General features: G+C 38.7%; 1 protein-coding gene across 7 annotated transcripts in view; it reads right to left on the reverse strand.

The window, feature by feature from the left end:
* RASAL2 (RAS protein activator like 2) overlaps nucleotides 1–26,656 on the reverse strand; it is a 373,545-nt gene that overhangs the window by 13,961 nt on the left and 332,928 nt on the right. For 5 of the 7 annotated variants that reach the window (XM_059145574.1, XM_059145573.1, XM_059145570.1 and 2 more), the window contains 9 exons: nucleotides 24,675–24,773; nucleotides 23,580–24,134; nucleotides 21,082–21,226; nucleotides 16,174–16,318; nucleotides 15,306–15,542; nucleotides 13,348–13,549; nucleotides 10,976–11,175; nucleotides 9,103–9,964; nucleotides 767–901 (listed from right to left, as the gene is read on the reverse strand). In XM_059145574.1, the coding sequence (XP_059001557.1) occupies nucleotides 767–901; nucleotides 9,103–9,964; nucleotides 10,976–11,175; nucleotides 13,348–13,549; nucleotides 15,306–15,542; nucleotides 16,174–16,318; nucleotides 21,082–21,226; nucleotides 23,580–24,134; nucleotides 24,675–24,773 (2,580 nt within the window). The remainder of the gene's footprint in view (nucleotides 1–766; nucleotides 902–9,102; nucleotides 9,965–10,975; nucleotides 11,176–13,347; nucleotides 13,550–15,305; nucleotides 15,543–16,173; nucleotides 16,319–21,081; nucleotides 21,227–23,579; nucleotides 24,135–24,674; nucleotides 24,774–26,656) is intronic. The other 2 variants (XM_059145575.1, XM_059145572.1) reach the window with 1 other exon arrangement.

Consider the following 26,656-nt stretch of genomic DNA (forward strand, 5'->3'; position numbering starts at 1 on the left):
TTTCCAAAATGCAAACTATTTTCACAGAATATCCCATTTAATTGACAATCAGGCAGTTAGCTTCTGCTTACCCAACATTACGATCCTAAACTACATTCTCTATCCAGAAGGTCAAAGATGACGATTTTCATGACCACTGAAAAAGGCAGACCGCATCAGTAAGCATATTTTAGGATCATGCTGATAAGTAAGCAGGACCAGTTGTGTGGTTGTTAATTAAATGAGAAAATGCCATACATGATGTCAAGCCTCTTATTTGATAATCCTTTTTCTCCATGTCAACTTTTCTTTAAAACAAAACAGAAATATATAATATCTGATTAAAAGTCAACATAGAGCTAGAAGTTCTTTATCCAGTGAAGGGAAAAAGGACAAACAAAACAAAACAAAATAAAATCATTAAACAAGATCTGGAAAGGAAGTCTAGTCCAAGGATAATTCTTGCCTTGGCCCTAAGACTAACCACCAGTCTATAGAAACACTAAATACTCCCCACTCAATAGAAATGAATAGCAGAATGTCTCCAACTCAAGGTAACCTACACGAAAAGAAAATTGATCCTCCCATCCCAGCCGGACAGGCATTTTCTGCGTATTTTCACCCAGAGACACTACTGACTTGTTATCTACAGATGTGTATGTGCTGGATAACATAAGAGATGGAGTTGAAACTGGGGAGGGAAAAAGATCACACTGTTGGCTACGCAACCCTTCTGGTGGCCTATCATTGTGGGGGCAGGAAGCTAACAAAGGCAGGCTAGTTCTACCTTCTCGGCATGCTTGGATTCGTCTTGATTTTGCTCAGTCTCTTCCACATCCTCTTCATACTGCCCATTATTCAGCACCCAGGCTGCTGTCCTCTCTACTGGGGACATTGTGGCAGAGTCCACAGGTGACTGTACCTGCATCAGAAACACGTATTAGCATCTCTCCAAACAGCTCACTAGTTTGGTTTCGCAAATGGAGATATTCTTGGAGGACAAAACTGTGATCTAATAAATTTTCTCAGTTCTAAGCAATATTTTATTAAAGACAGGGCTGGGGGGTGAGGAATGAGAATATCTCCTTGTATAAGAACACACTATTCTGAAGAGAAATGCCTATGCACTACTTCCAGAAAAAGAAAGCCAAGGCCTTAAAATCATTCATTAGTCCAATGGTCCAATTACCAATGAAATTTCAATGATGGTAAGAATGAGAGAAAAGGCCTGACTTGATGGCTGACTGCTCAGCTGAGGAAATGCCTATGTAACCCAGAGATGATCTGGAACCAACAAACTGATTAATGCTAAACAAACCCACAAGATACCCATTTATTCATCAGAAAGCCAAGTCTGCAATCTTCACATTAATCATTTAGACAAAGAGAAAAACAAGTGGTATTGCTAATTTTTACAGAGTGCTGACTTCTTGATGGATGAAGACCACTCAGAAGTCTATATCTTAGACCACACAGTTTCTTGATGAATACAGGAACAAAACAATAGATATTGGATTAGTTTAAGGGATATTTCCATCCAGTTAGGATAGCCAGATAAATTGTCCTTTTCCAATACTGACATACAGAGGGATAAACATTCTGGCCTCAGGTAGCAGCCCTGGGTGCCTGGGTGGCTCAGTCGGTTGAGCGTCTGACTTTAGCTCAGGTCATGATTTCTGAGTCCTGGGATCGAGCCCCACATCAGGCTCTCTGCTCAGTGGGGAGTCTCTTCTCCCTCTGCTCCTCCCCCCACTCGTGCTCTCTCTCTCAAATAAATAAAATCTTTAAAAAAAAAAAAGGCCTGCCACTTAAACTGTCCCTTAATTTCTTCAATACTCTTTTCTTAATCTACTGATTAGGAATATCACCCCCAAAATGACATGACCTATCCCGGTATCTCACAGAGAGTTGTAGTACTGAGTAAGATAATGTACGTGACAGGCCTTTGGAAACTACAGAGCTTGCATGTTACCATATTTATGTTTAGAAAACTTGCATTGGATATTACAATTTATATTAAGCTACTGAACAAGCTTTCAGTAGCAAGAACAAGAACAAGCTTTCTCTACAAATAATGCTAGAGATATAAAACAAATTGTTTTCCTCCAGTGTGCTTGTGAGAGTGAGAGAGAGAGAATGAGGAAGGCTGGGAGGGTGAGAAAGAAGGACAGAATACAGCACTGTATGTGGGTTAGCCTATTTATTTATTTAAAAAGATATTTATTTATTAGACAGAGAGAGAGAGAGAGAGCCCCAGTGCATGCGAGAGTGTGCAAGCAGGGGGAGGGGCACGCAGAGGGAGAGGGAGAAGCTGACTCCCTGCTGAGCAGAGAGCCTGAGGGACAAGGGAAGTGGGGCTTGGTCCCAGGACCCTGGGATCATGACCTGAGCTGAAGGCAGATGCTTCACTAACTGAGCCTCCCAGATGCCCCTGCGTTAGCCTTTTTAGAATTAAAGTAGATTTCTATTTTGAGGACCAACACTGTGTAATCTCATAATTGGAGGGGATTTTCTCTCCCATGCAGAGCTATCTACTTTAAGATTATCTTTATGTCATTCTGAAATAGAATCCAGTTAAACTTTCTATAGATAGCTATTTTAAAAGAAGGTTTTTTTTTTTTTTTGATGACTTTGCAATTTAGGACCAAATAAAAAATACCGGTTGGGAGAAACTCTACAAGATACACATACACAAGTCACAGAAGTATGTGAAGCAGAACCTGTTTTGGCTGATTTGCAGATTACAAATATGTATCAATAAAAAGTGGCATCATGCCGGAGGCACATATAAGCAATTGTTAATGGACTTCTAGAAGTTCCTCCTTTTTTTCCACTGTGTCAAGAAACATGTAGACATGGCTTAAATGTCAAAATCTTCAGTTCTTAAAAGTCTACCTCCATTTCCACTCTGGTATCTAGGTATGTTGTATACTTCACTCATTTGTGTATTGCTTTATTATTTTTGTCATAACCACATCATCACTGATATATTATTTATTATCTCTTTAAAACAACTTTTTCCTGTTACCTGAGTCCTTATGCTAAGTAATAACATCAGTACAATCATAAGTTTGAGGTTATATATATTATATATTTATAAATATATTTTAATATTAATAGTTATAAATTTTCTAATACATGTTAAAATAATTACATGATTAATTAATAAGCATCTTGTATATACTTTATTATTTATTTATTATTTATTTTTGTATATAATTCTGAGTATCAAACTTTAGAAACACTGGTCTATAGGATAGAGTATCATCTACAAAGGAAGGTAATAATTATCCACATCAAAAGTTATTATGAGAAACAAATGAGTCAGCATGTAAAAGCATTTTATAAATGGCAGGATACTTTACGCATCCCCCCCCCATGCCACACACACACACACACACACACACACACACACACACACACACACTTCTTCCCTTACTGGGTTCTAAAAGCAGAGCACAATAAACTGATTCAGCATTGGCAGAGAAAAATAGTTCTATGACAGTTTTAGGTTCTTATTTGATATATGTACACCTGAAAGATAAAAGAATGTGGTTCTGAGTTTTAAAAAATTAATAGAAAGCCAATATTTAAAGGAGACAACCCTTTTAAAATTTTTTTTTTAAAGATTTTATTTATTTATTTGACAGAGAGAGATCACAAGTAGGCAGAGAGGCAGGCAGAGAGAGAGGAGGAAGCAGGCTCCCTGATGAGCAGAGAGCCCAATGCGGGACTCGATCCCAGGACCCTGAGATCATGACCTGAGCGGAAGGCATCGGCTTAACCCACTGAGCCACCCAGGCGCCCCAACCCTTTTTAAATTTTATAATCTTATCATCTTAGCACCTGGGCACAGAAAAGCTGCTTTTTTGTGAAACCAGGATTTTGTATTATTCAGTAGTGGTTTGAGATAAAGCAGATACTAAAACTAATAACTTTACTGTTTGGAATTTATTACTTCAAGTCGGCTAATTCAATAGCTTTTTGCTTTATGTAGTTAACAAGATGCTGTGTGAATTGACTTTCTTTCCCGGTGATTTGTCAGGGGGTAGTTATTTACTGAGTGTCTAAATATGCACTGCACACTAAAGATATTCCTAAGAACACACTGAGGAGAGATCTCAGCCCCTAAAAGCATATTAAAACAGCAATGACGACTCCTTAGCACAATCTAGGCTTTGACTGTTAAGTGAGAAGCTGTAAAAACAAGAGTTGGTTCATTCCACTGGTGATGGTGTTGGCTACCCTATCTTCAGAAGGGCTTACAATGTCCAATGAATTTTAAGAGATTGTGTGATGGAATTGGGCATTTGGGTCTATTCCTATTTTATTGGTTGAATCTGATTTTCCATCACTTCCTAATTTAACAAAGCACTCTGCATGGCATATCGTAGGTGGCCAGTAACTGCTGAAAAAATATTAAGTATTCCTGGTATTCATGGTAAAACCTTTACAACATCATAAAGAACAGAAAAGTAATACTGAACAAATAAAAAATAGAGGTGAGTTTGTTGTTGTTGTTGTTTCTTTATTTAGAAAACTATATACTGCCTCTTCCATACTTTTAAAAATTGGTTTTGTATGTGCTGATCTTATTTCCCACTTAGATCATCAATCCTTGATGCATGGCACCATACTATACAGGTTATTTTTGAATGGTAGCAATGTAATTGCACATTAGATGCTCAATAAAATATTATTCACTTATTAATACTCTGGTTCTTGGGGCGCCTGGGTGGCTCAGTGGGTTAAGCCACAGCCTTCGTCTCGGGTCATGATCTCAGGGTCCTGGGATCGAGTCCCACATCGGGCTCTCTGCTCGGCGGGGAGCCTGCTTCCTCCTCTCTCTCTCTGCTTGCCTCTCTGTCTGCTTGTGATCTCTCTCTCTGTCAAATAAATAAATAAATAAAATCTTAAAAAAAAAATACTCTGGTTCTCTTTAGAATTTATTACTAAAGTATAATATATTACTAAGAGAAAGTGTGTTTTTCCTCTAGTTCTTTGGAAGTACATCTGAGGCTTTTCTTTAATGATTGTTCCACCTCCTTACAAGCTGGAGAAGAGCGCAAAGACCTGTACTCCTGGGGCAACTAATACATTATATGTTAATAATAATAATCAATAAATAAAAAATAAAAAATCATTATCTCAAGTTTTTATCGTTAGTAGTTAATTAGTTATTATTTAGGCATTATTATAGATAGCAAAATTTATTATCTCCAGTTTATAGTCAAAGAGATTGGGAAAAGAAGTTGTTGGCAAGTGTTTCAAATCCCATTTTGCTTAGCTATAGCCTTAGGAAGAGTATTTATACCCATTGGCTTTCAACAGTGGATCATTAAAGAAAAGGAAGGATAAAAAAGACAGAAGGAAAAGCAGTAGGAATTCCTACGAGGGATATTTCTGCTTTGAGTTAAAGCTGTATGGGTTTCTCTGGAAAAAATACTAATGCTTTAGGGCAAAAGGGCTGAGACAGCAGCTTCTCCGATCCTGTCATCAGTCATAGCCTGGCTATGCTGAGGACAATAAAGAACAGGCCAGTTCCCCTTCCTTGCTAGTATTTCCTAGATATACATAAGGCTTGTTGGTCGCAGCTTCTCCCAAGTCTGAAACAGTCCAATTCTCATAATGAAGAGCCCTTCTGCTGTCAACACCAAAGAAAGGGCTGGCTAAAAAGGCAAATCTGGGGTTCCTGAAGAGGCTGGTTAGGAGAGGGCTCGACCCACGCACACGTGAAAGCTGCACCCTTCTAATAGGACTGTCAAATTTGAATTTTTAAGATTATATAACACGCTATATCTGAACACATACACTGTAAATACAGTCTATTGTACACAGATAGTACGTGATGCTTGAAAAAACAAAATGGAGAGGAAAATGAGCGGGGAAAATCCAAATAAAGGCTGAAAAGGGTAAAAAAATTCGAAGGCAGTTTCCTGAAAACAACAACAACAACAAACCAAAAAATAAACAAAAAACAAAAAACCCCCAAACCTCTCTTCTCTGTAGATTGTTTCAACTAGGATTTTATTTCCTTCCTACTCAGTACGTATATGAAGACTGAAGCCAGTAATGCCGCCAACAATGGGCACTCCTTTGTGCTAAGATACAGAAGGAATTTGCATGGGACAAAGCCATCAATAATTACAGACGCCTACAGAACAATCCCCACAAAGAAAACCTCTAGTTTTGGGGAGAGACGAATTCCCCAACACAATTTGCAATTACAATATGTAAAGGAATTTGCCAAAAATGTGCTGATTATATAGAAATTCAAGAGGCTTCATGGGAGTGAGAAAAGCAAGAAACCAGAAGATAAGGAATAAAAAATAACAACATAAGTTTGAAAGAATAAACCATCTGCATAGAAAAAGCCAATGTAGAAAAACCAGAAACTTGAGCAATAAAAATAGTGATTTATGCTGGAACTGATATGAGGTGCCACTACCAGCAAAGGCATAAACAGAGATGAATATTTCAAGCTGTGCTAGGCCATCTCACCGTGTCTGTGCCTCACTTCATGCCAGTGTAATACAGAAATACCCCAATTCATCGATGGCTTGTGGCACAAAACATTTTTAAATTGGTTGTTTGGAGACTGTGTGCATTTCTTGCCTCTAGTCTATCCAGACGGCCTTCTATTCACCCACAGAAACATGTACTGACTGCTTGTGTGATGGGTGCTACATTTTCCTACACCTAAATATTATAAATGACAATCGGTTCCAGATGGTCACACAGAAGGCTATGTAATTTGTAGTATTTATAAACCATGAGTCTGAGTCATGGGCCCTGGGAACTGAGGACTGCGTGGTACAGAAGAACGGGTTAGCATTCCTCTTTTCTGTCCAGGGCTGGGCCCGAGTCAGCTTTTGGAAAAGCAGGTTGGAGGGCCCTTTCCACTGTCCTGTCCCTCTCTGGCAATCTGATATTTTCTCTATTCCTTATCTTTATCCTCAGGGACCCCATGCCAACTTAGCCACCTGCCACCCCCGACCACGCCCCCCCCATGGATGTCTGTCTCCATGTCGTACTCCATCTCGAAAACTTCCTTTCTCCTCTCAATAAACACTTTCTCTGAAAATAGCTGATCTCAACTAGAAGCTAGCATAAACATGTGGAAATGATCATGATAAGGTGTAAATGACTGCCATCTGACAAATTAAGCTTATATGACATAATATGACATACATATGAAAGATATAGATATGCCTAAGCATTTTCTTTCCTTTTTTTTAATTAAAGATTTTATTTATTTGAGAGAGAGAGAGAGAGAGAAAGAGAGAGTATGACAGGGGAAGAAGCAAACTCCCCCATGGAGCTGGGAGCCCAATGCGGGACTCGATCCCGAGGACTCTGGAATCATGACCTGAGCTGAAGGCACTCACTTAACCAACTGAGGCACCCAGGCACTCTGCATAAGCATTTTCATTGTATACAATCTTTTTCCTTTTCTTTAAATGAAAATGTTCATTAAATCGAATGAATTCGGGGAGGGCCAGAGTGGCTCAATGGGTTAAGTGGCCAGCTCTTGGTTTCGGCTCAGGTCATGGTCTCAGGGCCTTCGGACTGAGCCCTGTGTTGCACTCCGGGCTCAGCAGGGAGTTTGCTCAAGAATTCTCCCTTTCCCTCTGCCCCTCCCCCAGGTCATGCTTGCTCTCTCTAAAATAAATTAATAAATCTTAAAAAAAAAATCGAATGAATTGGAGAAATATAAACAAAATAAAAAAGAGAAATTTAAGACTGAAGGGATTTCTCCAGAAAGTTCTCCAGAAAGAATGACTGACTGGAAGATTCTGCCCAGGAAATCGGCTTCGGGAATCAGCTTAAGTTAGTAATGCTTTTCATCTCTCCCTCTACTTCTGCACCCCAGGATTCTGTCAGTGCGCTAATTTTTTTTTTTTTTAAACATTAACTATCAAACTAGGGGCAAGGCCTCTGATCAGAGCAGAATGGAGGCAGAAGCAGCCAAATCATTAAATGCCTACCTATAAAAAACCAAATATATGAAAAAGATACACTGCGGTTTTATTGCAGTCTCCTCTGACCAGTGGTTTTGCTGACAAAAGGACATACCATAGAACTCATTCAATTACAAAGCTTCCTAGTACTTATAAAGTATGATTGGGTTTCAAAAAAAGGTCAGCAAATACAAAGGAGAAAAGTCTTTTTTAGATGAAAGATATTAAATGTATACATATACATGTATTCCTCAGGTTATTAATTTGTTTCCAAAAGCAAAATACATATTGGTGCCTCAGAATGTAATATTGTAGGGAAGCCATGAATAATCAAATTCTTGGCAAGATTTCCTTTGTGTCAAGAAGAAAAGTCTGGAAATCTTAAGACTGGGTGTGACATTTCCAAAAGCAAAACAAGTATTGGTGCCTCAGAATGTAGTAAGTATGGAAGCCATGAATAATCAAATTCTTGGGGAAATTTTTTATGTATCAAGAAGAAAAGTCTGGAAATCTTAAGACGGGGTGTGACTGGGCTTACCCATGCAAATAGAAGGGGTGTGTAAATGGTTAGCATATATATCAATCAGCTATGTTTCTATCTTGCTATCCCTCTCCTTTACCTTGCCTTTGTAGGCGGCGTTCAGTTGTTTATTTTTCTAACCATTTCCAGGAAAAGGCACATGAGACTTGTCATGTCCAGAGGGAGGTGGGGGATGGAGTAGAGAGTGGTTACATTAACTGCTCGGCACAGAAAGCAGAAGTTTGTTCTGGAAACTTAAGGGGGAAAAAAATTAAGGAGGATTAATGTCCGGATTCCCCAAATATATTCTAGTTGATCTGGCCTCTAGGTTTTGTAGTGCATGTGTTCTAATTATTCATTCAACACTGATCTGTTCTCAGTGCAAACCCAGGTAGCAGCTCAGCTACCTGCAGAGAAGGAAAAGCCCTCTGTGTGGTCTCCTGACGGGAATGAGTCAAGCCACGTTCTGCTGCCTCACCTCGCCAGAAGCCTCCCAGACTTTTCATTTCCTCTTTTCATTTCATTTTAAAGTTGCAGAAAATATTTTTTAGTGGAAATCAGATTTCCTAATGATTCATATACAAAGAACCAGGGAGACAGCTGGGCCGGTGGAAGCCAGACCCCTCCAGCCCTCGCCCCTACCTGCTGCGTCTGCTGTCTCTGGATGGCTCTCACTTTGGGAACGGGGCTCTCCCTGGAGGAGGAGGACTGTTGCCGGGACCGGCTCCCGTTCTGCACAGGTTCGGCCACCAGCGCTGCGGACGCCACCGACATGCTCCCCGTGCTCCGTAAGGAAGCGCTGTGTGGCAGGGATGGCGGGGCTTTGGCTCGGGCACCTAACCCAGCCTGGTCCATCTTCCGGATGTGGGCCTGCCCGGTGCTGTTCTGCCGCGGCAGAGCAAGAGGGACGTGCCTGTCTGGCACAGTGTGCCGCCTGGAGAAGTCCTCGCTCTGGGTGCTGCGTTTGGTGAAATCTTCCATGCTGCTATTGCTGGGCCCGCTGAGTTTGAAGTCCTCGCTGTTACTTTGGCTTCTGGAACTGGCAGTGCTTAGATTCTCCAAACTGGAATCCACAGAGGCCTTTGGCATTGCTGGAATTGGGTTATTGAGGTGATAGACAGGGTTCTGGAAGGACAAGGGCTGGAGGCTGCCTGGCTGGTTCAGGGCTGGGTGCAGGGGCCTTCTCACTTGGGGGGCGCTCTGGGGAGTGCTCTGGGCCTCCCGCAGTTGTTTGATGCTGGCCACCTGCGTGATGGAAAGCTGGCTTCCCGTCAGGCGCACAGGCACATCAAGCATGACAGACGCGTGCTCCATCTGAGCAGCGTGAGGGTCCTGGAGGTCCATGAGGGAGATGCTCCGGCCATTAGGAAGGCTGCTTTCCTTTTCATCCTTTTCAGAGTAAGTCATGCTCTGGGAGGACGCCTGCTGAACCAGCAATAATGTCTTCCCTCTGAAATAGCTATCTGTGTTGTCCTGGCTTGGAGATTTGAGTTTATGCAAATCACTGTGGAAAAAGAGGGCCCTTAATTACTCTTGAGGCAAATTCAAAACAGTTTTAAGATTTCTCAACCCAAGGCATAAGAACATTCCTGAAGGCTCACAGGCCTAATGTGGAGACTTATGTTGGTTTCTAAACTCAGATTTCATTGTTATAATTCTTAAAAAATCCAATATTTCAGGGCACCTGGGTGGCTCAGTGGGTTAAAGCCTCTGCCTTCAGCTCAGGTCATGATCTCAGGGTCCTGGGATGAAGCCCTGCATCAGGCTCTCTGCTCAACAGGAAGCTGCTTCCCCCTCTCTCTCTGCCTGCCTCTCTGCCTGCTGGTGATCTCTGTCTGTCAAATAAATGAATAAAATCTTAAAAAAAAAAATGTCCAACATTTGTAGTTTCTCTCCAAAGAAAATAACACTGAATAACACTGTGTACACCACTCCATCATTGTTTTCGATTTGTACCAGAATTCCAGTCATTTCCTACTTAGGGTTTACACCCTCCCGAGCTATTCCTATTAAGAGTTAATTGGTTCTGTCTAAACCTTGAAGAGGAGGGAAGAATGCTGTGTGTACAATCAAAAGGGTCCCTGCTAAAGGTCCGAGTCTCCCCAGTCCAGAAAAGAGAGTCAGTCTAAGCATCAACATTGTATCTACCTATCCAGCTGACACAGTCAAAATGATATTAACAGAGGTTCTCTAGATTTTTGAGTGCTATAATACATGAAAATATAAATGTCATAGAGCCCTTAATCTTCCATTAAGCTGGACCTAGGTTTTTTTTTTTTTTTAATGTTGTTGATTATATTATAACTCTACAATATCATCGTAGAGTCATTCTAGAAAATAAGTATTCTAAATCTTGTGTATTATTATGAAAAACAACTGGATTTATCTCAGGTCACATGATTCTTTCCAATTAATCATGGCTTTCAGGTTTTAAATTCAACAGGTAAGTCAAACAGATTTCTGCCAAATCTTGAAGTATTATCTCTCTCTGAGACAACAGTTTCAAGTCTCATACCTGTCAGTGGGGTCTTCAAATATTTTCTGCAGCCCAGAGGAGAGGCTTCCACTGACATTCGGACTGGAGTTATGCTCAGTGAAGCGCCTCAGTTGCTGTTGTATTGGTGTAGGATTAGTCAGAGACTTAGTAATATCAGCAAGAACTCGAGGGAGAGGTCCCAACTTTGCCACGGTCGCCTGTAGGAAGGAATTTTCACCCTAATTGGATAATAAGCATTGCGACATCCAACAAGGATTGTTTTTGGGACAGCGATGCCCATTGATGGAGGGGTGTAGGTTGGAGGGAAGGGTAGGTGTTTGCATATGGGAGTGGCAGGTTCATAATGCATTGTTATGGAGCAGCAGAACCATGGCGTCGAGATGAATGGAGGCGAAACAAGGTGCAGCAGACATCGAGGAAAGAAAGGAAATAGAAATTAGGATTACGCAAATAAAAATTAAAAGACATGCTCAAAACAACCAAACTATTGCCATTCCAACTAAAATAGGCATGCAAAGCAAACTAAATCTTTGGGAGGCTAGTAGGTCAAGGTCGGGGGTGGGTAGGGGAAGAACCAAACACCTTCTGACCAAAGGACTTCAAGACCAGAGGATTGTCTAGTGTGATGAAACTTCCAAAGAAAAGGCTTCATGTGAGAAAAGAAATGCATGCCAACATACAAGAAGGTGTTGCATTCAGGGGTCCATAGCACTGTAGGGCACGCAGCTGATACTGCCATCCACTATACCATTTACTTTTGGGAACTCAGACCTATTGTCAACTGGGTTTGCGGCCGCATGACAATATATTTTTAAGCAGCAAAATCAGGTAAACTCTCTCTATGGGATATGTCTAAGATTTACTCCTGGTCCCCAGGACCAAACACAGATTAAAAAGGAAAAGGCATGTTGAAATAGCAAAGCCTGTTAAAAAAAGGCCATGACCCTACATCAGCCAGGCCTATTTCACGAGATTACTATTTCCGCATCCCACTGATGCGGTTATTTGACAAAGATTCGCTTTTTAGTATTGGCTTGATCCATCTCAATCATTTTTTTCTTTGGGGAATTCTTATTCTCATGGAGTCTTACGGGACTCAACTCTCAGGCAGCTTTACACGGCTGCCTCTTGGTCTCCTGTGTCTTCTCCACAACTGAGACTCTGACTCTGCTCAGATGGGTAGAGTCGCTGCTCAAACACCACTCAAAGACTAGCCTTTACTTGCTCAACTTTCTTGAGCCATGATTCATATTCAAGGAATTGCCCTCAGCACAGCTGCAACTCAAAGTCTAGCTAGCATTTCTACAAGTGAAGAAGGGGTCCTCAAGAATACAAAACAGTTTACTATTTACAAATGGTAGAACACCGTACCATTTACATTGCCTCAGGAAATTGCTTTTTACTAATAGGTCTTACTCCCCCAATTTTTTTTTTTTTGGTTTCTCCCCCCACTTTACTGGGGGGAGTAACCAAATTAGCAACGTTTAACAACACTGTTAAGGATAATAGGAAAATGGAGGGAAACAAATACATTCTTATCACAAAAAAATAACTTTGTCTTCTGAAGTTATTCTAACATACCACCACACCTATTTATGAAGTACCTGTAGCAAATAAAACATCAATAAATAATTATTGTGATAAACCTAGCTCAAGTCTAAGACTACTTTCCATTACAAACTCTATTTTTTTTTTGAAAAATTCCAGAAGGAAGAAAATGATTGGCATGGTGTATATTTAGTTATTAATATAATATATAATAAAATTCTTATATACTCAGAAAATAAACGATTAATAGTATTTTCTCTTTTTAAAATTCATATCTGTAGAGAAAGAAAACATTTTCAGATCCCATGTAACCCAGTAGTACTAATAGTTATATCGAACCCTCTAACTTGCATAATAAAAAAAAAAGTCTCATGAGTGAAACAAATTAAACATGGGTGAAACAAATTAAACATGATAATCTCAGTATTTTTCTAAGTCCACACTTCTGTTAGAACTATTATACAAGGTTTCATCATCTTATCCTGCTATACATGAATAAATATGCATTTAGCAATGTTTATGTTGGTTTCTAGGCAAGTTTCTAGACATGTTATATATAATGTTCTATACATTATTTATTTATAGAAATATACACCCCATTAATTCAAATAATTACTTAAAATATATGTTAATAATTTCATGGCCTTCTAGAATTTCTTGGTTTGTAGGATACATTATTTACTCAGAATTGGTAACTACTTATTCCCAGACTTCTAGCACAAAAAGGTTGCTTTCAACTAGCAGAAAGCACGAATGCTGTCACTCTGTAGATACCCTTTAGAATTGAGGTACGTTAAAGTTCTCTAACTCCCAGCTCCCATTATGCTTCCAACCTACTTTACCTTATCAAGTTGGGAAACTACTTCCCACAGTAAGGAATGCAAAACTGAAAGCTCTCGGCCCAGATCAATGTAACCATCAAAGCCTGGGGTGTTTGAGATGGTGTCTGGATTAGAGATCTCCAAAAGAAAGCGCTTCATTCCACCCCATTCATGCTCTAAAAAATCATTCATGAACGCCATGTATTCTTCTTTGTTACCAAATCTGAGGTAGAGGGAGAGAAAATGGGAAAGGACATGTTTGAGATGTTTGAGTTGACTTTACACTGAAATTTAAATTATTTTTTTAATTTAATTTTTTAAATTTAAGTTCAATTAGCCAACATAGAGTACCTCATTAGTTTCAGATGTAGTATTCACGATTCATCAGTTGCATATAACACCCAGTGCTCATCTCATCATGTGCCCAGTTTTTTATCTTTATGTTGGGGAGGTATGTGACTAATTTATAATCTTTAAGCGCTAAATGTTAAAATATACTTTCTTAATACTGATGTAAAACTCAAACACTTTGCATAGCTTTCTATTCTCTGTTGGCTAAAGCTAAATCTCTCTTTTTTTGGTTATTTAAAGCTCTCTGTAAATAACCTTCATTTGCCTACCAAATGCTCATTAGTATAAACCTTCAATATTGCTAGCTTCTTCAGAGTCTCCCAAATATATATATACCACTTCTCCAAGACTTTGCTCATGCTATTTATTTTCGCTACAGAAGAACTTCTCTTCTTTGTCTATCTAAAGTCCAGGTATTTTCAGGGCCTTGCTTAAGCCCAGAAAATTTCTTCCAAAATAAACTAGAAATAATTTTTATCAGATTTAACACAAATATGGGTAAATAGGTCTATTTCTGTGTTGGCTCTTAAATAGGGTACACAAAGTTCAAATAGTGCACTTCTAGAAGTCATTACTTATACTAAAAAGTCACTATTTATGCTAGAAAACAATCTGTCTCACTGAAGTTCTAATTTTTTTCTTCAATACACTGCAAATACAGAATCTTGTCCTTTTAGAAACAATGAAAAGCGGCAAGAAAAAGGTGTGAGTGGACACACTCTGTCACCTAAACGTTTCCGCTGTTTATAATTTGAGTGCATTTCCTCCCCAATGGTTTCCTAACTTCCTTTAAAAAAATTTTAAATCTATAGAAAAGCTGAAAGACTATATAACAAACAACCATATGCATTCGTCTATATTAACCAACTGATAACATTGTGCCAAGTTTGCTTTCACTTTCTCTCTCTACACACACTTTTTTTTTTTTGGCTGAACCATTTTAAACTAAGTTGCAGACATAAACTCTAAATACATTAGTGCCCATTTCTCCAGAATAAGGAATAGCTCTTACATAAACCAATGCCATTATCACACTAAAACTTTTAAAAACCATTATCCATAAATCATCTTATATATAGTCCACATTTAATTGTCCCCAAAATGACTTTTATAGATTTTTTTCTAATTCAGATCCACGTAAGATTCGAGCATCCAGTGTTTTTAAATATAGAACAGTCCCTCTCCATCTTTTCAATTTTTCATGACATTGACTTTTTCTGAAGGGCCCAGGTCAATTGTCTTAGATAATGTAAACACTTAGTTTGTCAGATGTTTTATGTACTTGGGTTTTTATTTTAACATATTTCTGGAATAACAGCATATATATTTTCTATTATCCTTTTTCATTTCTGCTCAAGTTAATAGCACTTTTGATTGAGTACAATTATATCTTCATCATTTACCATATTACTGGATATATCTACTGAATGTACATACCACGGGCTATTTAAGCACTCCTTTAAAATGAATTATTAAGCCGTTCCTTCTTTTTTCCTTATTTTTAATACCACCACAATGAAAATCTTGTACAATGAGTAATGAAGCTCCCCACTCCCATCCAAATTTTAGGTGTCATGTATTTTTTAAAACAATGTTTTTAAAAAAGTGCTTCTGGTAGTGACACCTACTTGGCAAAGTTAGCCAGGTTCTGAATGACCTTGGCAATCAGAGTCAGGGTGCGAGATGTGCGGTCATCAGGATACTCCTGCATAAGGTTGAAGAGACTGGGGGACATGATGGCAGGGCACAGGAAACGGAGAAACAATGAGGCACTGATGAGCCGCTCACTGATGTCCTGCTTGCCGCGGGTCAGGCACTGCTGCTTCCATGATGCAAACACTTCTTTCAACTCACGAGGGAAAACACTGGGGAAGGAAAAAGATCAAACCTCTAAATATGAAAGTAGCGTAATGCAAGAAAACACAAGTGATCCCATTCTGGCCCAGCACGCCTCTGCTCTAGAGACAGGCTAAGACGAGAGCTTAGTAGAGAGAATTCTGCCTGATTCATAGCTTACAGTTGGTGGAAAATTGACCAAAGTCCAGATGGAGCCTGTAAACCCAAAGCTACAAAACTCAGGGATTAGTGTAAATTTAGTTTTGCAAAGTGGGAAAATGGCATGAGGCTCCTGACTAAACCATCTGGTTTAACAGAGCATACCATAATCTCTCTAAAGAGTGTTCAGCAAAACTCTTCCAAAATCTCACCAATCGCTGGAGCAATGCAAAGATCATTAACACAACTGTTTAACACTAATAAATATTTTAGAAAGCCACTCAAATACTTTTGGTATTAGGGGAAATACTGTATTTACGCAGGTACTGCTGCTTACAGTAGGGATTTGGATTTTAGAGAGGGGACTCCATCAGGGAAACCTTCCATCTTCCCCCAAGCCCTTCCTTTGGCTGGGAAAGGCTACCGTTAGCACTGCGATGACTTCCGCATGGAGGGCGCTGAGCTCCACGAGCAGGGGCTAACTCGAGGACACCTGCTCACCAGTAGGAGTTGATGATCTTGCAGAAAGCCAGCTCACAGCACATCTTCAGGTTGCTCTGATGGTCTATCAGTTCGCTCGAGGAACACTTGCTGGGATCTACTTCACAGTTCTCATCAGACTCGTACAAAGCTTTGATGAACTCCCCTGTTTGAAGAGAGAAGATGACAAGTAGTACAACTATGAAGAGTTATTCTGTCCTCTTGAACAGAATAAAAGGATTCTGGATTTCTGTTCTTAACGTAGAATGGGAATTTCTTTCCGAGACCTCACATGGAGGGTTCTACCGCTTTAGAACCCAAGGATTACTGCCTCCCATTTGCCATGTTTATTTTCCTCATCCTGGAAGTGGAAAAACTGCAGTAAGTAACATCACCATCATGGTATTTATAAATATAAGAATGATACTACTTTAAACAATGATATGACTTTAAATCTATTCTCTAAAACCATGAATATATTTTATTAGCAGGAACTCATTATTTGTTACAAGGCCCTTCTACCAGGGTGAATAATGTTATTTTAGAAGAAAAAAGAACCCAAGCTTGATTGAACAGCCAACCTAAGTGTTTAGTGCTAAAGCTGGTGCCAAACACAGATTCGAGTAATGGTCTCTAGACTTACTTCTTGTGAAGGGGACAGACCTTCATCAGAGCACAAAATTGTAGCAGAACATTTCTTCATATAATGTTTGTCCAGAGAAATTTAGTTTAGAAGCACTGTTCATATACTCCCTCCTCTGGAGAGATATGCCCATATTCCCTAAAAGAACAAATCCTTACCTTCCCTGTTCATCCTCCACTATTCACTATACCTTAAGTATGTTCTAGTGTTCCATGTCTCACGCTGCAGGGGATTATCTGTTCACATGTCTGTCCCATGGTCACGTCTCTGGGATAAATACCCTTGGGGGTCAGAGGTCAGCTTCAACTCATGCTTGAATTTCCAGCCTATCAAATAGCTCCCGAAGCACTGAAGATGCTCAATATTTACCAAAGATGATTGTATGTATTCTTAGGTTTTTAGAGGTCTTAATGACAGAGGAGTGGATTTTGCAACGATCCCTTCAAATCTGCTTATCTCTCTCAAGGTTCAGCCTAGTTCTTCTCTTTCTTTTTTTAAGATTTTATTTATTGAATTGACAGAGAGATAGCACAAGAAGGAAGAGCAACAGGCAGAGGGAGGGAGAAGCAGGCTCTCCGTGAGCAGGGGGCCCAATGTGGGGCTCGATTCTTGGACTCTGGGATCATGACCTGAGCCAAAGGCAGATGCTTAACTGACTGAGCCACCCCGGTGGCCAAAATGGCAACTTTGAACTAAATTTTCTCTGGAATTCTTCAAGCAGCCTGGAAACAGTATCTATTTTTTTTTTCCCAAAGTGTATGTATATTTCACTAAACTTTAATTATACTGAGTGTTCAGCTGTCCTTATTAATTTTTTGGTTTACTGAGACTTCACTGTGAAGCCTCTTTATAGAATAATTATTATAAAACCTTTCTCAATTGTAGTATTAGAGGCTCCTGCCACAGTAAGTACAGTTTCATATGAAAATAATTGAATTCTTCTCAGGCAACTGAAAATTGTGCAGTTCTTCAGGGTTACTACTTGAAAAATCACATTACTATCTCAAACCATATAAAATCAGTCTGAATTTACACTGGCTCCAAGACACTGTTGGTTGTTTTCAAAATAGCGTTTCTCTCAGAAAAGTAAAATATGGGAGAAGAGACAGCTATTGAGCATCTAGGATATTAAGGCTAACTAGAAATTGGGAAGTTAAGCAGGAAGAAGACAGTAGAATCTCCATCCTGAAGCATCTTACACTTAATTTTGTTTATGCTTTTGGAAGCAGCAGCCATTTTCACTACCCCGGTCTCTGCTCTTGGGTTATAAATATGATAATAGAGATCTATGTGGGGTTATTTGAGTTTCTTCTCATGGTCACTGAATTTTCATGTCTCATTTAGCCCATCAGCTATTTAGTTATTCTCTCTCATATCATAGCACTTGCATCCACTTTTCACTTTGGAAATTATTTATTTGGAAATCTTATGTATTAGTACACTGAATGGCAGAACATAGATTTTGATTTTTAAGAAGTAGTAGTTAGTAAACACATATTTACCCCTACGTCCACAGAATGGAGACTACGATTTGAGATGTTTCATCATTGCCTTTTATAAGGCAATGCAAATCATTAAAGCAAGCCATGAGATAATACTTTATATGACTGTAATAAGCTCTTCAGGTGAGACTATGAACCTCTCTGTAACTTTCCCAATATCAGTGAAAATCCACTTTCACTATTCTTACAAATTCCCATTATATCTTAAACTAAAGCACATGACTTAGAGAAGAGGATATGAAGCTAGGAAGAAGGAAGAGAAAAAATTTACTTCTGCAGAGTAGGGATTAATCACTGCTACAGTGAGTCCACTTCATGTAAACACAGTGGGCCCATTTCTTTGGCAGTCATTCACACCATAGCCCGAACAGCCTGGTTCCTGTCCTCCTGATAGCAGTCCCAGCCGCCACCAGTGCTCTTTACGTTGCCAAATGCAGTAGTTTTTTTCTTTTTAATCTCTGCCTTCCTCAATCTCTGACTTTACCGATGTTTTCGTGTCTTTTGGTGTCTAGGACTATTTTCTTGGTTTCCTTGTTTTCCATGTGTGCATGTGTGCTTTCTCTTTGTGATCACTTCCTGTTCCCCCTCTTCCTTCTGTCTGTATCATAAACCTAGGTGGACTGGAAGATCTGTAGCGTCACTTATCCCTCCACATAGGTAACTAGGTCCAAAATTTCCAAGAGACACCTAGACAGATGTCTTGGAATTTCTCACCTAGAACCCCTGGGATTTCCTATTAGAACTTCAAATTGAATACCTACAAAATGGAAATACTCACTTTTCATCTCTCAAGCCTACTACTTCTGTGTTCTTTATTTCTGCCAAGAATCGCATCATCCTTCTAGTAACTCAAGGTCCAACATCCATTGTGGTATCTGGTCTCCACCGCCTGCTCTGGCCCATTCTCACAAATTGACAAGCTGCCATGTCCCATCAGCTCCACTTCTTTAATATTTCTCAGACCCCCTTTCCTCTTACTCTTGGTGATTCCCATCATTCAGAGGCTCCTGATTTTTGGCCTTCCTTCTTACAATGGCTTCTTAACTGGTCTCTGTTTTCAGTCGCTTTCTTCACCAACACATGTTAATCATTTTGGTAAACTAATTCTGTTGAAAATACCCTGCTCAGGACTTGCAGTGGCTCAGCAGTGATTACTGTAAAATCTGAACTCTTCAGCCTGGCATTCAAGGCTCTCAACAAATTGGTTCTCATTGTTCTTCTAATCTTTGTTGTTGCTATTGACTTGTCTGTTTCATTTCATTTTTCAGCTAATTAATTTTATTTCATACATGTCTGGTTCTCTCATACCTTTATATCTTTTTGTCCCTGTGGTTCTTTCCTTATGCTAATTCCTACTACTTTCCTTGTCCAATATCTGTTTTTATATAACCCTTCTAATTCTTCAAGCCACACACACACAGTTTATACATCTTACACGTGAAATTCCATCAGCTAGAATTAATTCTTTGGAAAAACACAGAATCTCCCTCTCTCCCTTTTTATAGGGATACCCTTACCTTATCTCCCCATTTTATAAACTCCTTGAGAGCAAAAATCGGTCTATTCATTCAACATAACTTACTGTCTACTCTTGACCATCACATGTGACTACTGAGCACTTGAAATGGGGCTAGTGCAAACTGGAATATGTAACAAAAGTGAAACACAAACCAAATTTTAAAGAGTTTGCATGAAAAAAAGTAATGTGCCTCACTAATAATTTTTATACTGATAACCGGCTAAATAATATTTGGATGTACTGGGTTAAGTATAATGTTATTAAAATTAATTTTACCTGTTTCTCTTTACCCTTTTTATACTGTGACCACCCGGGAATTTAAATTACTCACATGTGACTCATATTATGTTTGTGTATGATGGTGCTGCTCTACATTCTGTGGGAAATACTAGGGATATAAAGATAAAAGGAATGACTATGTTCTTCAAGAAACTCAATGTCATGATGTATGTCACCCAGCACAGTGCATTACTCTAGTGGTTTTAATGCCTGAATTTCATGACCAGATCTGGAATTCCAGGTTAGTGCCTAGTCAGCAAGAACTACTGAATGGGGAGCCCCTGGGTGGCTCAGTGGGTGTAAAGCCTCTGCCTTTGGCTCAGGTCATGATGCCAGGGTCCTGGAATCGAGCCCCATATCAGGCTCTCTGCTCAGCGGGGAGCCTGCTTCCCTTCCTCTCTCTCTGCCTGCCTCTCTGCCTACTTGTGATCTCTGTCAAGTAAATAAACAAAAAAAATCTAAAAAAAAACCCCACACCAAACCAACAAACAAACAAACAAAAAACCAAACTACTGACTGGGCAAAATTCTAGCAATCCTGCAGGCAGAAATTGGGAGTTAAGGGAACTCGCAAAAGTTTTTAACTTTTGATACATGATAACAAATGTTAACACTTTCAAGGTTTAGGTAATATATTTATATAGTAACGTAAATCATCAATACTTCGGGGGAAACAGGTACCCTCAGATCTAGTAGTGACATCCACTTACATTGTGTGTCTTAGTGTCAGGAACTTAGGGCCCTGGGGGTAGCTGCATATGTTGATGAGCTTTCTCCTTCTGTACATATTGTAATAAATCAACGTGTAATAAAGCAGTACCACTTGTGAGTACTACTACAGAGAAACTTACAGCTGGAACTCAAACTTTAACACTCTAGTCAGCTAGAATTAAGCAATATGCTGAATTTGAGTTCAATTTGTTTGTCCTATGAGGGTGAAATAACAAAACTGAAAAGCAAAGAAAACAATGTGCTTCTTCTCCATACCCAGTGCGTCGTGAAGATACTGTTGTCCCACCAACTTGAGGTACTCCTCAATAGATTTGGTGGCAATGGTGTTCTCTCTGAAAATCAAGACGTCGTGCTCTCCACAGCGATCCACCTCAGACATCACTAAGTCGGTGAGAAAATCCTGGTGGCAAATGTTCAATCAGGCACAAAGCAAATGAATAAATAATATGCGCTACAAGAAATCGATGAAATATCAGACATCCTGAGAATGCTGCTTTAAGACTAAAGCTGCATGATTCATTTGGAAAAAAAAAACAAAAGTCAATTGGAATAAAAGCTATCACCGGCCCTAGGTTTAAAATTCTGCCAAAGGTTTTCCATCATACTTTTGATAAAGACCATACGTCTATATGCGGCCCACAAGTTCCTCTATTTTCTGGTTTTCGTCCACCTTCCCAGCATCCTTGTATACCCATTGTCTCTATACTCCATTCCAGCCACAAGGCCCTCAAACACCACCAAGCCCCTTCTAACATAGGATGCTGTCTATTAGCCACAAAGTTTCGCAAATGCTGTTCCCAGTTCTGCCTCACTCCTACCGTCGCTCCTGCCCTCACTCTCATGGAGTTAATTCCTCAAATCCTTTGATTCTAGTTTGTACCTCATTTCCTCAGTGAGGCCTTCTCTGAACCAGCATCAGTCAGGTCTCCTATTCCCCACTCTCACAGTCGCATATTTATTTTTTTCTCTGCATTTCTCACTGTAATCACACATTTGTTTCTGTAAGAATTTGACCCCACGAGGCCAAAGACAGTGTCTATTTTTAGTCATTTCTAGATCTTCACTATTAGTTTCTGGTACATATAAGGTGCTCAATATATCAGAGTTATAAACTGGTCCATGCTGTCAACATGGAATTTCTTAAACTTAACACTTGAACTCATCATCTTCTAGGCTAATTATCTATCTATCTATTCATCTATCAATCCCCATCCATCTATATACACATTCACCCAGAAAAAAGGCATAAAGAGAAATAAAGTCCTTAAGAATAGCTTGTTCGTTCCTCAATCATCTTAAAGATTAACTTGATGTAAAAGTCAATGTTTATTGTTATTTAGTTTAAATGTAGTAACATCATATTTGGAGTGTTATATATTTCAGTCTCCAAAACCAAAAACAAAGGAAATATGCTGACTTACTTTTACTTTAAAATTAAGCATTTTGAACAGTAATGGGATTTACTCTGGGGCAGCTCAACAAAGTAAGAGTTACAAATGTAGGAATCACTACTACAACTCATGTACTAAGGAACAGGAGGAAACTTATGGGGGTGATGAATAACATTTTGTGTCTTGACTGTGTGGTTTTCGTGGGTGCATAATATGTCAAAATTCACTGCACTTTCCACTTAAAATGGGTGTATTGTATATAAACTGTTTATTGTATATAAACAATAAAATTGTTTAAAAATATCCTATATATATACATGATATGGATATATATATATATATATATATATATATAATACATATATATCTTGAGCCTTAAGCAATGGAAGAGCAGAATGACCATATCCATACATATTCAAAGATGAAATTCAAACTTCAATGGCACTTCACCCCAAACTCATATGCATTTGTAATACTAAAAAACTCAAAATTATTATCAAAACACTCAACTACAAAAATGATAATCATAGGAAGGCAGTTAGATAAGGGACTATATATTGAGTATACTCATATATTATTATGATTTGTATCAAGAAATCTTAAAAGCACTTGCTTTTATTATTTGGTTCTAAATAAATTATTCTAGCTGTGAACTCTAGATCTAAAATACGATTTTACCATGATCCATTTCATTGACTCTAATGAAGACTCAGCCTAGCGAATACACCGCATAGAGATGGTAATTATCATAGTTTGGGCTGATCAAAGACTATCAGCTGGTTGGTTTTCTTCATATAATTAGCATATTTCTCTTTTTTCCATCTTCCTGAATTTTTACTTCTATCCAGGATGAAATGAGGTTAAGACTATCATGAAACAGCTGCTAATCAAAACCCTTTACATGAAGACTCTTGTTGATGCCTACCATGCTTCTGGAATGCCTCCTTCTGTGACTAGGGAATGGAGTCATCAGATAATCTTAACTTAAAATATAGTGAGGAATATAACCATCATACAGCACACTCTGGAATTAAAGATAATCTTGAATACACTATGGGATTAGCACACCAATTGTACCATTTCTTTGGTCAGAAAATAAAGAGCTAGCCCTGATATCTATGTTTCATGCAAATGGACTTTAAAATAAATATCTGCTGGTTTCTCCATGTTACTTCTTTGTTTTGTAATCCCCAATTCCTGGATATACTACTACTACTAATAGGCTTCCTTCCTAAAAATTTTTTTTTAATCATTAGCAAAGCATTCTTCTCCAATTTAGATCTCTGCATGAACACAGTATATATATACTTCTTCATAAAAGGGAAGAGATGTTGGGTAATGCAGCCCTCCTTTTTCACTTACCTTGGCTCTGCCAGTACTTTGAAGAATGTGCACTAAGGCACAGGCCAACTCCTCTTTATTTCTCACACTGATTACTGGTTCAAGGACAGAACACAGCATGGTGTAGTTGCTGGTGACAAATTCTGCGAATTCCTTGTATTGCTCCATAGGCAGAATGGTGATAGTTTGGAAACGTGATTTAATTCGAATAGAAGGTCCTCCTGTCTTTCCTTTGTTGGGTGTAGGGGTACTCACTGGGTACCATTTTTCTACAAATTGGCGACCAGTCACACTGGCAGTGGGAATGTTGACTAGCCCTACATAATTATTCTTGTCTTTTTTTTTCTTTTTTTCCACATCTTTATAAATGTGAACTGTGATGCTATGAAGAGGTGGAAGGCTGTAGAATTCAAAATGTTCACCCCAGAAAATATTATCTGCTTTGGTCTTGCTGGTTGTACGAGCAAAGAGGGTATCATCAAGGCACAGTTCACAGAAATATTTCTTTTTAGGGGCAAGGTCCTTGGCTTCAATGATCCACAAACGAAGAACATTTTCAGCTCGTCTGCAATTGTCCTATAAGAAAGCAACAAAGTTGAGTTGGAAAGTTGAAGTCCTAGAAAAACAACATTTTAATTTTAAAGTAGGTGATATTGACCATGCACTTTATCAAGGGCAGTCATTAAATAATGAAAGGGATTCTTTCTCTTTGTTCAGGAAAATAGCAAGCTCTAAATAAGAAGATAACAGAATCTTAGCCTCATACAGTCAATTTACTTGGGTTAAAAAAAATATCCTGTAATGTAAGTCCTAAAAGGCCAGCCTAGTGGCAACTGGCCCAGTTTCTGCAAATAAAAGAAGAGATAAGTAGTTAAGAAACTAGTGTTCTAGTCCCACTTCTGTCATGCACCAGCTTCTCACCTGGGCTCGTCATGTAACTTGTGAGTCTTCTTACCCACACGGGTAAAATCACAATAATATCTGCAATAAGATTATTTTGAGTGTAAAATGGCATAACATGTAAGTAAAAATTAAGGTGTGATTGCCGCATTTACCTTCTATCAACTTATTGCTTACAGAGGTGTACATTTTTTAGACACTCAAAGCCACTATTACCTTATTTGGTTGAACTGTCCTACGAAGGTTTTCCATCCACTTATCTCTCTCTGAAGCGGAGTTACAGCTGAAGCATTTACTTCCACTTAAATATGTAACCTTCAACATAAAGATTAGAGATAAGGCAAAGGAAACGGATTTGGGGGCTCTATCTTTGTCATTCTAACCTTGTGAGTTACAAATGTGCTATGAACCCAAATTGTAACGTACAAAACCAAAATGATACCTGGTGGTTCCATGACGTCTCTATTCTACATCTACATCTGCTTTTTTTTTCTCTCATGGAGGGAGCATTCACACTCATTTCCAGGTAGGAGAACAAAAGCCACTGAGAATTCAGGTCAGAACCTAAAACTGGCCTTCAGTTCAGAAAGATCAATATTAAGAACCTTCCAGGCCACATATTCAAATACTTGCGAACAAATATGCTCGATATAACTGAAAATGCAAGGGAACCTCTAAATAGCTTATCAAATTTCTTGGAACTGCCTTCACTATAATATTACAGAAAGGGTATTCTATGAAAGTGAGAAGAGTTAGCAGTACTGAATTAATGTCTTTGGAACCCATTTCTTCTCCACTAGGCAACAAGCTTGTCCATTTCCAGTTATCGATCACTATTATCACTGTCCTTTAAAAATGAACATGCTCTCTATATACTCAGAACCTAACACTGGGCCTGGTATGCAGTCTGTTGAACTGAGGTCCACAAATAGGGGAAAATTCACATGACTTTGGTAAAAAAAAGAACACCAATAAATGGCCTGTCCAAATAGTTTGAATGTGCTCACATATGAATTCAATCCACACTTACAAACTAGTGAATGAGATCAGATTATGCATGCTGTTCAATATGGTAGCTACTAGCCACGTGTGGCTACGTGAACCCCTGAAATGCAGCTAGTCCAAAACGAGATGTATTGTAAATATAAAATACACATCACGTACACATTTTGAATACTTAGCTTAAAAAACAAAAAGGATATAAAAAAATCTCACTGATAATTTTATATTAGTTACATGTTAAAATGATACTTGGGTTTAATAAAATTTTAGATTTTAGATTTCATATTTGGTTAGTTTATATTTCTGTTGGATAGGGTAGATCCATAAGAACAGGAATCAAACACCTTTCAACTTCTACACCATCTATCACAGCATTCATATTAGTCAGTCATTCATATTAGTCACTAAATTCACGCTAGTTAACCAAATCTTAATCTGAACAATTATACATACATACATATATAATTATGTAATATAATATATATGGATCTGTTTACATATGTGTAGTTTTTTTTTATTAAAGATTTTATTTATTTGACAGACAGAGATCACAAGTAGGCAGAGAGGCAGGAAGAGAGAGAGAACGGGAAGCAGGCTCCCTGCTGAGCAGAGAGCCAGACACAGGGCTCAATCCCAGGACCCCGGGATCATGACCTGAGCCGAAGGTAGAGGCTTTAGCCCACTGAGCCACCCAGGCACCCCTATATATGTAGTTTTAAACTTTAAATTACAAAATTGGTCAATTGTGTACATTTAGTTTTAGAGGGAGAAATTACCTCAGAAAAAGTGATGGTCATAATTTATTGGTGAAGAGCAATTTATTCATTAAAGAAATCAGGCACCTGCAATGTGCCAGGGACTGGACTGTGTGCAAGGGATTATAAAAATAAATAAGACAAGGTCTCAGATCTTGAACTGCCGAGGTTGTACTTAGAAAAATTATGGTTTTGGTCAATCTTCTCAAAGAATCATTAAAATTGGGGGCTTAGGTCTTCAGGAGAAAGATAAACAGTGGGTGTTATTTTTATCAAAACTAAAAAATTACTGAACCTAGGAAAAAATAAATGAAAGAATAAAAAATTTAAAAAGGGAAAAGAGCCTATAAAATGAAAATACTAACTTAGTAAATTATTGTTAGACTTGTGACCTCTGCCGAGAATAGAATAAGAACCCATTATTTTGAAAGCAGACTAGGC

This window comes from Mustela lutreola, chromosome 14, assembly GCF_030435805.1.
Source record: "Mustela lutreola isolate mMusLut2 chromosome 14, mMusLut2.pri, whole genome shotgun sequence".
Lineage (NCBI taxonomy): Eukaryota > Metazoa > Chordata > Mammalia > Carnivora > Mustelidae > Mustela > Mustela lutreola.